Source organism: Danio rerio, chromosome 1 (genome assembly GCF_049306965.1).
Source record: "Danio rerio strain Tuebingen ecotype United States chromosome 1, GRCz12tu, whole genome shotgun sequence".
Classification (NCBI taxonomy): Eukaryota; Metazoa; Chordata; class Actinopteri; order Cypriniformes; family Danionidae; genus Danio; species Danio rerio.
The window spans coordinates 56,029,138-56,040,300 of record NC_133176.1 but is presented as its reverse complement, the minus strand read 5'-3'; the positions used below and the strand labels follow the sequence as shown (position 1 = coordinate 56,040,300).

The following is an 11,163-nucleotide window of genomic DNA, read 5'->3' as shown; positions in this document are numbered from 1 at the left end:
TTTGATTAAACTAATTTTTAGTCTAAAGTAAACAACTAATACAATTCAGATAGCTAGAAGAAATCATAGGTGATTTATATCCAAACATTAACATTTTAACGTAAATCTGACCTACAAATCAACTATTTAGAGACTTTTAATTTGTTGATACTGTATAAAGGTTGCTTTGTGCAGTTAATTTAATTTAAGTCAAGGTAAAGACAACTACAAAAGTGTTAATTAATTTTAAGTGATCTTCGTTTCTTACATGTTAACACATTAACATCACTTATTATTTTATTTATTATTCAATTTATAACTATTAAAATCATACATTTTAATAATAACTTTAACATATTACTATAACATGGCTATTTCTCACTGTCTATTTCAATGCATTACCTAATGATACTTTAGCGTTACCTGTAGCAGTATTTCCCCAACCCTGTTCCAGGAGGGACACCACAGTACATATTTTAGAGATCTCCCATTTCTGAACCACTCATTTTAGGTTTGCGGCAACCTCCTGCTCTCCCTCGTGAAGCAAATACAGAAGTAACTGAAACTGCAATTCTTCGAAGTTCCGCTAGTCCAGGCTCCATAATAGAGCAAATGTCTATTGACCCTACTGTTAATATGGGCAACTTTACAGCAGAAAACAAAGTACGATTGGTACAAAGAATTTTGGTTCATATAGCTAATATTCATGACAACTGTGAGCGGGGTGAATTTTTATAACACATCTGTTTAGTTTATATTAAGTTATATTAAGTCTGCATAATTAAGGGCGTGGCCACTTGAGTGACAGCTAGGTCTCGTTGGTAGCCTTTTCACTTCACCTCAGCTGATTCCGGCTGATTAGCCGCTGAACTCAGCATATACACCACATTTTTGTTTTGTTTTTGTGGCTTTACACTTTTTGGAATTATTTCTTACAATTATCAGATGATATGGCATGCTGTGTGCACTTTATTTTGCTCACAAACCATTCACGTGCCCCCCATTTCCCACGTGAGTGCAATTACATAATTATACCATCTCCATAAATGTATTTGTTTTATTTAATATAATTTATCATTTATAATTTTCTTTAGACCTGTAATGCCCTCCAGAATCAGAAAGATTGATTAGCTGTAGGCTATAGAGCAGTCATCTGAAACATTGTCATACAGTTTTATGTCTGGATTTCATGAATCTGTATCTTTTACAGTCTATGGTTCTGATGAGTCGAATGAGGAGTGCTTGAATAAGAAGAGGCAGAAAATGTGTATTGTTGGTGTGTCTACAGAAACAGGGTTGGGAAAACATTGACCTATTGTACGTTTTCATTCTTTTCCAATTCAATTGGTTTAAAACATTTATTTACTCTGTCAGGTATAATAACAGCCCTGTTATTATATACATGTTCAAAGTAATCTTTTTTGTAGCTTAGGTCAATATCGTGATAATACCTTTATAAAAGCTTCTGCGTTTAATCTGAATGAAGGAAATTTAATACCGGCAGACATCTACTACTCAGTGTTTTCCATCACATAATGAACAACTAGACAGAAGTGCATGAAGAATAAACAGGAGCTAATAAGACAAACATTGACTGAACTGTATTGGCCACAGCAGGGTGAATATAACAGGACCTGGCAACTCTAATCATTTATAATCTCTGACTGAACACATCTACAGGCTGAGAAAAAGAAACTATGGAAAGCACACTGTTGACAAAAAAATACATAGGCAATAAAGGAAAATAAAGTTGGCGGAGTTCAGAGATGGGCTGTATGATCATCAGTTTATATTGGAAATCATCAATGGACAATGTTATGTTGTCGTTATAGTAGCAAATAATTATCTTGCTATATATTGAACTATATAATATTCTATATGATACATAAAAATGCTAATGTTGACACACTGCCATAAATAAAATAAAATACTTATATAAAGTAAAATAACATATTTTAGATAAAATAAAAATGCTTATATCGATGTAACACAAAAATAATTAAATGTAAACTTTTTTGTATATACAGAAACACACACACCATTTTTTTTTGCTCAATTTTAGTTACATTTGTGTATGTATATGGGTTTTGATGCAACTTTTTCGGTGTCTGCATTAAATTACATTCACAACTTTATAAACATCGAAAGCATATTAAATGCATGTAAAGTGTGTACTTTAATATTTCAAATTACTTGTGAGAATATAAGATGTAAAAATAGTAATGAAATGATGAATCTGTGTCATTTAGCATAACAGAAATTATAATAAATTTAAATAACACTTAGTTTGACCTGTAATTTAATTTAAATAAAAATCATCATATTAAATTGTATAATATTTGTATTATTACATTAATTATCATTAATATCAATTAAGATTATTGATACATAAATTATCGCTACACTGAATGACATTTCAGCATGTGTCTTCTGTATAACATCAATAATGTGTATATACAGTGTAAGTCAGAATTATTAGCCCCCGTTGATTTTTTTTCCCCTTTTTTAAATATTTCCCAAATGATGATTAATAAATTTAGGAAATTTTTACAGTATGTCTGATAATATTTTTTCTTCTGGAGAAAGTCTTATTTGTTTTATTTCGACAAGAATAAAAGCAGTTTTATATTTTTTTAAAGCCATTTTAAGGTCAAAATTTTTAGTCCTTTTAAGCTATTTTTTCCCGATAGTCTACAGAAGAAACCATCGATATACAATAACTTTCCTAATTACCCTAACCTGCCTAGTTAACCTAATTAACCTAGTTAAGCCTTTAAATGTCACTTTAAGCTGTATAGAAGTGTCTTGAAAAATATCTCGTCAAATATTATTTACTGTCATCATGGCAAAGATAAAATAAATCAGTGATTAGAAATGAGTTATTAAAACTATTATGTTTAGAAATGTGTCAAAAAAAATCTTCTCTCCGTTAAAAAATATAAACAGGGGGGCTAATAATTCTTACTTCAACTGTATATAATACAGTATACAATAACGACAAATAATTTTGTTCTGCTTTGTTTTTGCTAGTTCTGATGCCTGAAAACGTTCACATCTGATCCATGCGTTTCTCATTAAATATTAATATGAAAAAAATCAAAACATACATGTATTGTAAACAATTTTACAAGCTCATGCTAGATGTGAGTGGCACAAATCAGGTTTTTAGTTTAAACCGCAATTTGGTGTCTGATCATAAAGCCCAGCCCTAAAAGAGGTGATAGAGAGATGGCTGGAGGGGGTTTGTGTGCGGATGTTACTTGCTTTTGACCGGAGCTCCATACGGACCCTCCACTAGAGCAAGACAGAGCAGATAGTGAGACAGTGAGGGTCTCTTCTTTAAGCTCACAAACGCAAAACCTTTTGTGTGCTATATAGCAATAAGTGATGCTCCTATATTCTAATGCATATATATATATATATATATATATATATATATATATATATATATATATATAAATATATATATACACACACACACCCACCCACCCACCCACACCCACACACCCACCCACCCACACACACCCACCCACACCCACACACACACACCCACACACACACACACACACACACACACACACACACACACACACACACACACACACACACACACACACACACACACACACACACACACACACACACACACACACACTGTTTTTGTATAAAATGATGGCTGGGTGTATAATGTGTGCAGTCTCTGTGGTAATATGGTTTAAGGGTCTATAAACTCTGTGTTTGGACTAACACCATTTGTAAATCGTCTGCTGTTAAGGTCTTAGCACATTGAATACAAAGCCTACAGTTTTAATATATAAACAAGAACTTCAAATTTTAGATAAAAAAAACAGGTTAGTTCTCATCAATGTACCATTTTAAAACCCCATAGTCTGATTGACACTCAATTTGTCATTCAAATCTAATCCTAATTTCATCCTCAACCCCATCATAACATCACAACTCACTGAACAAAAGGACTGTGTGTGTTTATATCACCCCAATATGATGGTCTATACACTATACCTACACATGTCCGTCCAAACAGCTTGGAAAGTAGATGTTTCACCATAGGTGCCCTTTAATGTACACTGTGCCTTAATGTGGATTAAAAAACTGAAACAGTAATAACCTGGGGTCTCATTTAGAAAATATTGCATTGAAACCGTGAACATATGCCAGAATAAATGGAAAAAAAACGATTATTAAATTGGCTCAAATTAAGTCAATGTTTAAGTTGAATATGAGTACTGAAGAGTTTACTTACAGCTGCACACATTATCCTGGCAAGTTTGCTTTTTATAGATCACAACATTTGCATGAGAATAGGCGTACGCATGTTTCTAGCCCAGTTTTGTGCATATGCTGCGTTTTTAAATCAGATGGTTTTCTAAGTAAACCATGTGTGTGTTTGTGTGTGTGATACTTGCTTGAGTATGAGGGTGGGTGTGAGCCATGCAGTGTTTCAGCTGCAGAAAAACACAGTTGAAGATGGAGGGATGCAGGAAACGAAGAGGAGTGAGAGAGATGTTAGCATGCAGAAGAGGAGTGAATTGAGGAAATGAAAGTATTCTTCAACACTCGTGCTTCAACACTGACTCTAATCTATGTATATGATAAAGTCTTCACTGCTGCAGTTGTACGTTCACACTGCCCACTAGTGGACGGTAAACACAGCTGGAAATGAATTAAGAGAGCACTTGAAAATGCTGGATTTATTGTATTTATGATCTATGGGTTTGATTTAGAGAGATGAGAATTAAAATGAGAACAATCGTTGACATTTGATTTATTCTATAAAGGTCTGATAAAATGTCTTCAGAAATTATTCAAATAATAATAATGCAAATAAAACTATTGTTTTTATAGCACTATTTATTTTGTTATTCCACCAAATTTTGTTTCTTTACTCTTCTGGTAAAACATTTATATCGTTTTGTCTAAAAATGACCATAAACATGGCTCCTTTTTTATATTTTTACAAAAAAAATACTATTAATGACAACATTTTTATTTTAAATTTGGAAGAAATGGCATTAGTAGTTAACAGAATTCAACACAAACTACATTTCATTCAATCACAACACAATAAATCACAAAATTAAAACTAAATTTTCAAGTGGGCTCTTGGTTTTTCCCATAGCTGTACAGTATATGGAGTGGCATCTGAACTAAAACGCTGGTTTAAATAAGCATCATTTAAAAATAACCAATACATTTAAAGAAAGCAATAACCTGCTGACTAGTTTATGACTGCGTTTTCACACTTATGTTACTTTGAAAAAGCAAGACGAGTTAAAAAAAGAAAAAAGAAATGCTATTACAGTTAAAGACAAAATTATTAGCCCTCCAGTGAAATTAATTATTTTTCCAATATTTCTAAAGTGCTGTAAAACAAAGATTTTGAACACATTTTTAAACAATAGTTGTAATAACTAATTATTAACAAACACTTTAGAATACACAAGATTTGTCAATGGTAAAGTTTTGAATAGGGAAAAGTGTACCGGTCCATATGATGAATGAAGCCCCGCCTTAAAGTACAGGAGCCAATCATCGTCCGCTATAGACTGACGTTTATCTGGGGGAGAAGCTCGGACCAGATGTGTGCTTATACAACAGTTTGGTGGCCAACAACACACTGAAATCTCAGCGAATACTAACTTTACAGACATAAGAAATATATCCACATAAAGCTTGACATCTGTACTTTTAATTGAACCAACTACACTTAAAAACAAAAGTATTTTGGTTTTGTAATCTGTAAACAAATGTGAGGTACAGTTTGTCCAGTCAAATGCACATCACATGACAGCAACTACTCAAACGCCCACAAACTTGTAAATAAAGAGACGCTGTCATTTCTGGAGGAGATTCGCCATCAAGACCAAGCGCGATCTGACGATCATCATCCAGAGGATGAAAATGTTTAACATGACCATAAATGAGGTTGGTGTCGTGATCTCGTTCCTTTTGAGTGCGCATGCATATTAGCTCAGGCAACCTGAAAATATGCAGATTTTGTTTGATTTGACTGTTTAGAAAACTAATGGGACAGTTGCTGTATCATTTTATTGGTGATTTCAAATATGTAATGTAATTGTAAGTTTTGAAGAATTTGATGCTTTCCTAATCAGACAAAATGCCCAAACATACTGCTTGAGAGGTGTGTATAAAGGTGGTCGCCCAGTGAAATGAATTGTCTTAAGCCTGATTCATACTTCTGCGTCAAGTGACCGGCGTAACCCACGGCGCATGCAACGCGCGTGGCTGTGCATTTATACTTCTGCGCGCGGTCTCTGTTGGTCTGCATTAACACTTCCGAAACGCTAGTTGGCAGTGAGGTGTAAATGTTCCTCTGTGTCGGATTTCTTCGCTGATTTTTGCTTTTCCTGAACACTTCCGGGATGTACAAGTTGCTCAAACTCGCTCATTTTGAGGCAGGAACCGGCGGACGTGCAGCAACTTTAACTATGACGTAAACACAAAACAAAACTTTCCATCCGGAGCTCCTTCATGGGACTCCACACTTGTAAACAATCGCTACATTGGGTTCATGCCATTCACGCGGCTCTCTGTCCCGCCCCGCCTCGTCAGTGCTACCAAGCCGACCAATAACAGAGCATGCGCTACACGTTGTTGCGACATGTAGTTACATTTTTTGAAAGGTGTACGTCAGTGACGGTCACGGCGAAGGGCTATGCATCAGCGCCGTAGCATACGCTGGTGTTTGACGCAGAAGTATAAATTAGCCTTTAAAGGGACGTTGTGAAGCGCTTTGGGTGTATGGCCATACACAATAAATGCACTATATAAATACACACTACATTAAACATAATTAACAACATGAAAAACTCTTTAAATACTAAATGTATGCACAACATACTGTTCTAAGAGTGATTGAATGAGTATTGGATCAATAGCTTCACATATTTCAGTCAATTTAAGACTTTTTAAGGCCTGAATATTATTAATTTGTAATTTTGTAATAATAATGACCATTACAGTTTAAGAAAAAAATTAAAATGTTTAATTAATTCCAACCAAACTAAAAGAAAAGCAACTTTCTCCAGAAGAAAAATATAATCGAAAATACCAAAAAAAAATACTTTCTTTTCCCGTTTAAAAAAAATAAAAAATACTTTTGTATATGAAAACGAATAAAAATTTCACAGAGGGGCTCATAATTGTGTCTTCAACTGTACATCAATTCTGAATTTACAGCAAAATCCACACACAGAGGGTGAAATCAGAACTGATTTTATACCAAGAAATCACATCGAGTGTGAAAACAGCATGTAAACACAGAGTAAAACACTAGAGAGAGTTATCAATGATTGTGTTGCTTCTGCTACTTGCTTGAGAGTGAAAGATCAGAGGAGGTTTCGTCTGTGTCGGCTGACGGAGGACAGACAGATGGGAAGACATGAAGATGATTTGACGATAAACGTGAGAAATGGAGTGATTATAGAGAGGGATGGGATGGTACTTGCTTTTGTCAGTGGTCTCAGAAGGCTCAGTGGCAATCTCGACTTCTTCAGCTGATCAGAGTGCAGAGACGAGCAGCCAAAAATTAACAAAAGTGGGGATGCAAATTAAGACAAAAAAGAAAGAATACAATGAGTGAATGGCATAATGAAGGCGGGGAAAGTGATCCTGGATGCTAAAGTGATAGTTCACCCGAAAATAAAACTCCTGTCATCGTTTGTTCACCCTCATGTTCATCCAAAGCTTAATTAATATCACTTATTTACAAGCGGAAGAGAAAAGATAAACAGTATAACAGAGGTTGATGGTACTTGTCACATTGGAGCAAGAGTGAGTAATATTATTAGAGTATTTATTTTCATTTAAAAAAATTTGTTCATTCATTTATTTTCCTTTAGCTCATTCCCTTTATTTATCCGAGGTCACCACAGAGGAATGAACGGTCAACTTATCTAGCATGCTTTACACAGCGAATGCCCTTCCAGCCACAACCCATTACTGAGAAACACCCATACATACACACATTCATACACACACACTCATACAATACGGCTAATTTAGCTTATTCAATTGACACAGCGTATGTGTTTAAACTGTGAGGGAAACTGGAGCACCCGGAGGAAACCCACGCCGACACGTGGAGAACATTCAAACTCCACACAGAAGCACCAACTAGCCCAGCCTAGACTCGAACCAGCGACCTTCTTAATGTGAGGCGAAAGTGCTAACCACTGAGCCACCGTGTCCCCATTTGAATAAATGTTAAATCAAATGTTTAAAGTAAAAATAAATAAAAATATGAAAAAGTAAATTTTGACTTAAAATAAAAATAAATAAAAATGAAAAAGTGTGGGGGGGGGGGGGGGGTATTTTAATTTAAAAAAAAGACTTTTTTTGTTATTAACTAAAATTATCAAAATATTTATTTTAATTTAAATAAATGTTAAATAAAATATTTTAAGTTGTACCAATGTACATTTTGCCTTAAAAAACAAAATAAGAATGAAAAAAAGGTTAGTTGTTTATTACAAACTAAAATAAAAAAAGTTATTTTAATTAAAATAAATGTTAAATATTTTCATTTAAAATAAAAGTGAAAGTTTAAAAATGTATTTTGGCAAAATAATTATAATAAAATCATTATAATAAAAAATAGACAACAATTATTTGGTAAGTAACTAAAATTATTAAAAAAGTTATTTTAATTTAAATAAATAACAAATAAAATATATGAAGTTAAGAATATATGTAATATCTAAAAAAATGTATAACTAAAATCTAAAAAAAGGTGCACATTTAAACATTTATTTTGGGACAAACACAATTAGTTTAATAATTAATCAAACAGACAATTTTATGTTACTAACTACAACTATAAAATATTTAAAGTTTAAAAATATATATATTTCAAAAGTACATTTTAGCCTAAAATAAAATATATATATATATATATATATATATATATATATATATGAAAAAAATTGCAAACTGAAAAAAATATTTTGGGGAAAAAAAAAATCCAAGTATTTTCATAAAGAAATATATAAAAAGGGAAAAAAAGAGACAAAAAAACAAACTATGATTTAAAAAAATAAAATTGTAGAAAATTTATATTAATAAAAATGTAAAAAAATTTAATAATAAAAAAAAAAATAGGAAAAAAAAATTAAAACGCAAGTAAACTTTATAAAAAACTTTATAAAACTTTAACTTTATAAAAGTATAACATGCTACCCATCCTAAAACTGGCTAATCTGTTTCTAGCAAAACCCTTTCGTCGATCATAAAAAACAAGCTTCACTTGTTTCGCAATTGAAACATGATGACAAATTGTTCATTTTCTGGTGAACCATTCCTTTAACGTCATGCAAATTAGCTCTATTACACAATCTGCATGCGTTTGTGCACAAGAGATGGACGAACATGCAGAAGAGGACAATCAAAAAGAGGAAAGTAGAGCAGGAGTACTTGCTTTTCAGAGGCGAGTCAGATATGGAGTCCTCAATGAGAGCTTGAGGGAAAGACAGAGATACACACACAGGAGTGAACGCAGAAGGAGGAGGAAGAAGAAGAAGAGACGAGGAGAATGATAATAAAATGAGAGTTTACCGCCGTCCGCTGGCTCCTTACCCTCCTCAGGGTTGGCGGAGCGGTTGGCCTCTCGCTCTCGCTCTCTTCGGGCCGTGCGCTGTTTTTCCTCCAGCCTCTGTTTCTCAGCGTTGGCCTCCTCCCAGCGGCCCTGCTCCATCAGACGCTGATCCGGCCGCTTTCTGCTGTCCGTGGGAGCGACGCCTTCCTCCGGCTCATTTAGCGTCAGCGCCAGCGTTGAGAAGTAGTACATGTTTTCAGCGCCCTCCCTGAAAATGTAGAGAACCTTTTTTTAGTGAGTGTTGAGAAATCTTCTGGATTCTGTACATAAAGTGTCCCCTGAAAATAATTTATTATTAATCATTATTAATATTATTCATTATACAACATTAATATTAATGATGGGCGGCACGGTGGCGCAGGGGGTAGCTCGTTGACCTCACAGCACGAAGGTTGCTGGTTCGAGCCTCAGTTGGCATTTCTGTGTGGAGTTTGCATGTTCTCCTCGCGTTCGCGTGGGTTTCCTCCGGGTGCTCTGGTTTCCCTCACAAGTCCAAAAACATGTTGCACAGGTGAATTAGGTAGGCTAAATTGACCGTAGTGTATGTGTGTGAATGAGTGTGTATGGATGTTTCTCAGTGATGGGTTGCAGCTGTAAGCGCATCTGCTGCGTAGAACTTGAATAAGTTGGCGGTTCATTCCGCTGTGGCAACCCCAGATTAATAAAGGGACTAAGCCGAAAAGAAAATGATTGAATGAATATTAATGATGGGGCAACATGGTGGCTCAGTGGTTAGCACTGTCCCCTCACAGCAAGAAGGTCGCTGGTTTGAGTCCTGACTGGGTCAGTTGGCGTTTCTTGTTCTCCCCATGTTGGCATGGGGTTCCTCCAGGTGCTTCAGTTTCCCCCAGAGTCCAAACACATGTGCTATGGGGAATTGAATAAGCTAAATTTGGCGTAGTGTGTGTGTGCGTGAGTGTGTGTGTGTGAATGAGTGTGTATGGATGTTTCCCAGTACTGGGTTGCTGCTGGAAGGCCATCCATTGTGTAAAACATATGCTGGATAAGTTGGCGGTTTATTCTGCTGTGGCGACCCCAGATTAATAAAGTGACTAAGCCAAAGGAATGTTTATGATTATTAGGCATTCATCTTTATTTATTTGGTATTATTATTATTCTGTCATCTGTAAGGGGTTAAATTGTTGGGGAAAGGGTTGTTCTGTAAAAACAAATTAAAAATCATGAATAAAAATTAAATACAAAATAAAGTAAGAAAATTAAATGAGAAAATAATACAAAATAAATGCATATTAATGTCATTAATATTTAAATATTTTGTATTATTTTGTTTTATTTTTATATTATTATTATTATTTATTATTATGCTTTTATTATGTTTTTATTCCCTCATACATTCTTGGCGAAGTGGATGTTCTGTATTTTTTTTATCATAAAAAATTGTTTCTAAAAAATAAAAATCAGCTGGATTCTGTTCAAATCTGTCTCCTGAAAATAATTTATGACGGCATTAATCTTTATTTATTCACTAACTTTGTATTATTTTTCTTATTTAATATTTTATTTTCTTCCTAAAATATTTTTTATTTCCT

At 34.1% G+C, this 11,163-nt stretch overlaps 1 protein-coding gene across 51 annotated transcripts in view; it reads right to left on the bottom strand.

Moving 5' to 3' along the window:
• The window catches only part of osbp (oxysterol binding protein), a 41,571-nt gene that overhangs the window by 5,728 nt on the left and 24,680 nt on the right, over positions 1 to 11,163 (bottom strand). For 4 of the 51 annotated variants that reach the window (XM_073947394.1, XM_068220238.2, XM_068220239.2 and 1 more), the window contains exons 15-20: positions 9,574 to 9,821; positions 9,437 to 9,475; positions 7,470 to 7,517; positions 7,336 to 7,374; positions 4,407 to 4,445; positions 3,244 to 3,273 (exon numbers count right to left, since the gene is read on the bottom strand). In XM_073947394.1, the coding sequence (XP_073803495.1) occupies positions 3,244 to 3,273; positions 4,407 to 4,445; positions 7,336 to 7,374; positions 7,470 to 7,517; positions 9,437 to 9,475; positions 9,574 to 9,821 (443 nt within the window). The remainder of the gene's footprint in view (positions 1 to 3,243; positions 3,274 to 4,406; positions 4,446 to 7,335; positions 7,375 to 7,469; positions 7,518 to 9,436; positions 9,476 to 9,573; positions 9,822 to 11,163) is intronic. The other 47 variants (XM_073947427.1, XM_068220247.2, XM_017355268.4 and 44 more) reach the window with 17 other exon arrangements.